Source organism: Penaeus vannamei, chromosome 18 (genome assembly GCF_042767895.1).
Source record: "Penaeus vannamei isolate JL-2024 chromosome 18, ASM4276789v1, whole genome shotgun sequence".
Lineage (NCBI taxonomy): Eukaryota > Metazoa > Arthropoda > Malacostraca > Decapoda > Penaeidae > Penaeus > Penaeus vannamei.
Genome location: NC_091566.1, coordinates 21,972,017 through 21,977,016, shown reverse-complemented (window position 1 = coordinate 21,977,016; position 5,000 = coordinate 21,972,017). Strand labels below are relative to the sequence as shown.

At 36.7% G+C, this 5,000-nt stretch overlaps 1 protein-coding gene across 1 annotated transcript in view; it reads right to left on the bottom strand.

The window, feature by feature from the left end:
- The window catches only part of LOC113825448 (protein Wnt-11b-2), a 175,842-nt gene extending 172,427 nt beyond the window's left edge, over positions 1 to 3,415 (bottom strand). Inside the window, exons 1-2 of the mRNA XM_070133011.1 lie at positions 3,368 to 3,415; positions 2,326 to 2,423 (exon numbers count right to left, since the gene is read on the bottom strand). Of these exons, the coding sequence (XP_069989112.1) occupies positions 2,326 to 2,378 (53 nt within the window). The 5' untranslated portion in view covers positions 2,379 to 2,423; positions 3,368 to 3,415. The remainder of the gene's footprint in view (positions 1 to 2,325; positions 2,424 to 3,367) is intronic.
- Positions 3,416 to 5,000: the final 1,585 nt, after the last annotated feature.

The window sequence follows — 5,000 nt, the reverse complement described above, 5'->3', positions numbered from 1 at the left end:
TGCTGCTCCGGCTGCTACTACTGCTGCTACTGCTGTTATTGCTGTGGCTACTGCTATTGCTCCTGCTACTACTACTGCTGCTCCTGCAACTACTGGTGTTGTTGCTGTTGTAGCTCCTGCTACTATTCATGCTGGTCCTGCAACTACTTCTGCTGCTGCTGCCACTACTATTTCTGCTTCTGTTGCTACTACTACTAGCACTACTGCTGCTGCTGACACTGTTGTTCCTCCTCTTGCTGCTGCTACTACTACTGTTTTTGTTACCGATGTTGCTGCTACTGCTGCTCTACTATTGCTGCTGTTACTGTTACTACTACTACTGCTGCAAATACTACAGCTGCTGATGTTGCTCCTGCTACTGCTGCTCCTCCTGCTGTAGCTGCTACTACTACCAGTACTGCTGCTGGTGCTACTATTATTACTACTTCTGATGCTGTTGCTGCCACTGCTACCTACTATTACCTGCTGTTGTCTATAATACTGCTGGTGCTGCTACCACTACTACTAGTGCTGCTTCTGTTACTACTACTAGTATTGCTGCTCCTACTGAGAATAATAGTAGTAGCAATAATAAGTAACAATAATAATTACAATAATTATGAAAGTAGTAGTAAAATAATAATATGAATAGGAACACGATCACTAATAATACGCAGCATTCTTGAGTGTGGATTTGTTCTCGTGTATGGCGACAGCGGGTTGCCTTCGAGGCCCCAATATGTGAACGAACATCAATTTCGTTCTTTGTTAGCTTTCCCTAAACGAACCTTCGAGGACCCACACCTTACAAATATATTGAGGGATGCACGATATGTTAAATGCATGTTGCTGTATTCTGTCTGTATGTTCAATAATACTTCATATACGATAATCCAAAAACGACTTTATATAATCATTGCGCGGTAATGCTTAGTTTTCAATACTTAAAATACAGCAACTTGATAACTTGTAATCCATTTTAAAGGCACAGAACCAACATGCTGCGTTTAAACGCTGTACGCAAGGGGTCTATGTAGCGACAATAATAACTAGGATGATGACGATGATAATAGTAATAGTAATTATAATGATAATAGTATCGATAATAATGATAATGATACTAATTTATTAATGGTGATATTGAGTATTGCATAACAATGCATCTGAAACTATATACTATTTTTTTCCGAGAATAAACTTACAAGTTAGAATATGGAAACCTCGTGCCTGGCGGCGGCAAGTGAAAGGAGAGACAAGCCAAGACAGTGTAGTGTGTGGACATGGCTACTCCAATCAGTGACGATTTGGATTCGAATCTTGGAGCAATCACATGGGCTTTCACAGACGCAGAGATGATAAAAAGGGTTAAAAAGGGTTGGTGAAGAGAAATGAGCTTAATGAATTGAGAGTCGAGCCTGGAGACTGGTTTGATTGCATAAGAATGGTTGAAATACCTGAAAGGTTAAATGTTTGATGTCGCAATGCAAAGTCCAACCAGTACATATCGAGAAGGGGAAAGAATGATAGGGAGTGGGAGAAGAGTTTGTCTTTGAATAAGTTGTCACTATCTTGATTGACATGTCAAAAAGTTCTTCATTCACCTAACTTTGCAAAGAGTCTCTAAGTGTAAACTCAACGCCCCCACCCCCTTAAAAAAAAGCTGACTCTCAAAACCAGCGAATAATTTGCAACGGTCTTGAAAAGAAATGTGAATATAAATGCTTAATGATGCTCAACACAGATTGCTATTAGCTTTACAAATATATAATTTTTAATCCATGTCATTTCTTATAGGCACAGGATACGAGTTACGACAGCCGTATTCGCTTATCCATATACGGCAGTCCACTACGCATACGCATAATCTGGTCACTTTCACAATTACTTGTTTGATGAAGTCTTTCCCATTTCCAATCTAACCTAACCTAATCTAATCTAATCTAATCTAATCTAATCTAATCTAACCTGACCTACCTGGTTAGGTTAAGTTAGATTAATTAGGTTAGGTTAGAATAGGTTAGTTATCCGCGTCGCCCGCCATTTTTGTAGAATGCGAAACCGGAACACAAACATGCACGCGTATGCTCATTAGGCAATGTCGTAGCCCTAACGCAGTTAGTGCTGATTATGGCTGCCGTAACAACAAACAATGCGTTTTTTATATGCATAAAGTAATATTACACGTCGGATAATTTACAGTCCCTTTCTAGATAACAATAACAGCCTTATACAACGTAATTAGAGCAAAAGCCAAGATATATAATTATCATTACAGTTACTTACCTTATCGACGGTGCAAAGACGAAGACGGAGGAAAGGAATACAATTATCAGTACAGTTACTTACCTTACTGGTGACGCAGAGACGAAGATAAAAGATATCGAAGGATGACTTAGCATGCTTGTTTGCTTGAGGATTATCGCTTGAAGTGAGGATAGGTAGCCCTGCAGGTTGTGCGAGGTGTGAAATTTGCAAATACCGAATTAATTTGTGTTGGAACCTTGTCAGACATTCTTGCAATACGTGGCGATGCATTTCCACAATTAATCTCCACAACGAAATAGCTGCTTATATTTCATCCTCTTTGACTTTGCCTCGATATCAACATTTTCCATGCTCTTTCCAATCACCAGAGATAATTAGGCCACAATCATGAATTAATAAACGACTTTTCCCGACAAAGATATATAATACTTTTCAATGATTTTACAATATTCACTGTACAGGTCTGTATATTTTTTCTTATTTACTTGACATATCTTTCACAAAAAAGACATTTACCATCTTAATCTAAAGTGGCGTCATTTTCTAATTTATATATATATATAAAAAAAAAAAAAAATCCAGAGCGAAATGGCTGACCGTCAGCTCGTAACCTAACTGTGAATACTGGTGATACATTCTTCATAAAACAGATTCAGCGTGGCTGGATCCAGATGTTAGGTTAGCATGCGGCTCTTTGAGAAAGCCCTTTGACACGACACAATTTCACGAAACCGTCACACGGGTTATATCTCGTAATCGACATTTTCTAACTTCTTTCTAATCACCAGAGAGCACTAGGCCATAATTATGAGCTAAGAATAATAGCGAAGCGAAATCGCTGTTAGACCTATGCCCATAAACGACTTTTTTCACAAACACATTACACTTCACTTATTATTATTTTCACTGCACAAAGCTCTACATTTTTCATCTAATTAACATATATATATCTTTCACATAAGAATTGAAATTTACCATTACATTTCTTATTCTTGGTGTAATCACCTGAGGTTGAGCAAACTTTCCCCAATGAGTAAAACGACCAATTACTGTCCACTAGGAATTATACTCAATTATAGACTTTTTTCTTGTATTTCAACTTCATTTCACTTTTAAATCTTACCTCTTCCGAAGCAAAACCAGTTTTCTAACGCAGCAACACCTACACACCACGAACTCTGAGACGAAACTGTCATATTATTGAATTCTCGTCTACTAGCCTGTCGTGATTTAACGTCAACATTTCGACAGTTTTAATTTCATGTACGAAAATGTAGCCTCACACTCAGATATGAAGTTGTTGAAGCATTTTTTACCTATCATCTTAATTGTTACTTTATAGATGAAAATAAATGTTACATAAACGCCAATATGTATTTTGGTGTCAAGAAACAAAATAATTATCCAGTAAAAAGCGTATCGATGAATAGTCGTCTGCTGATCGATTTCAGAGCCGCGAAATTTGAATTCTGTAAGTATTATTCTACTTCAATTGCTCTGTGTGTGTGTGTGTGTGTGTGTGTGTGTGTGTGTGTGTGTGTGTGTGTGTGTGTGTGTGTGTGTGTGTGTGTTAATTGATGATAACAGGTAACATGAGAGATAAGCGAAAAATCATACATTAATTACGTGTTTCTTGATGGTTTCCGAGAGTTCTTACGTTTTTATTAAAGCTTTCGTGAAATGGGAGATGAACATTATAATCCACAAATACAAACACATTACGCTGCTTTGATACCAACTCTAATCATTGGAATACAGAATATTCTGTCGTATCTTACCGACGACGCAAACAAAATATCCAATATTTTATTTATTTATTAATATTATTTAATTTTTATTTTATTATTATTATTATTTCAATTATATTTTATTATTATCATTATTTACTTGATGCCATGAAATCCTTTAAAATATTATTATTATGTAGGTGGGAAAACAGGTTTCTGCTTGGAAATATTTTAAAGGTTTCATTTTTTTTCCGGAAACGTTAGCCTTCAAGATTGCCTGTATCATGAAGTATCATGCATACTATACTTTATTTAAACCAGTGGTTCTTAACCTATTTTTCAATGTACGCTCCCCTTTCAAATTTAGAGAGTTCTGACTCGGCCCCCTCCTCTGAATTGCTAAAGAAAATATAATAATAATAATAATACAAACTTGATGTTTCTCAGGTTTACCCACGTGTACCTCTCTCGCCTCTGCGTATGTTGCGACGTTGCCACTTCGTTAGGAAATTATCTCTTTACCGAACCATATGATCTTCATGGAGAACAGTACCTTATCTCCAGAGAGTCGGGGGGGGGGGGGGGTTGTTTGTTTTTCTTCTCTCCGAACAAAACTCAACATGCCATGCAAAAATATTTGCTCTAATTTTTCATAGGCATCCTCGCACCACCTAAGAATAGATGGTAGGCCTTTTTATATTTTAACACTTTCCTGGTGTTTGAAATATATTGATCCTATCTGTACTGTCGTTGGAGGTGAATCATAAACATAAATTAATGAAAGTTGATGTAGGCCTATGAGAGTAACTAACAGCCAGTAACTACTGTTATTTTGCCATTTTGAAGGACTACACATATTTTGAAACATTTGAGCCGATAAATATTTAATTATTATATAAGAAAATAATGATTAATTTTTGGGCAGTACAAGATTGTTTTGAAATAGTCCGAAATTTCCTGTTATTTCTGTAGGCATTAAACAAGTGTTGGTCTTTACACCAAACCGTAATCCAGTTTAACACACAGATC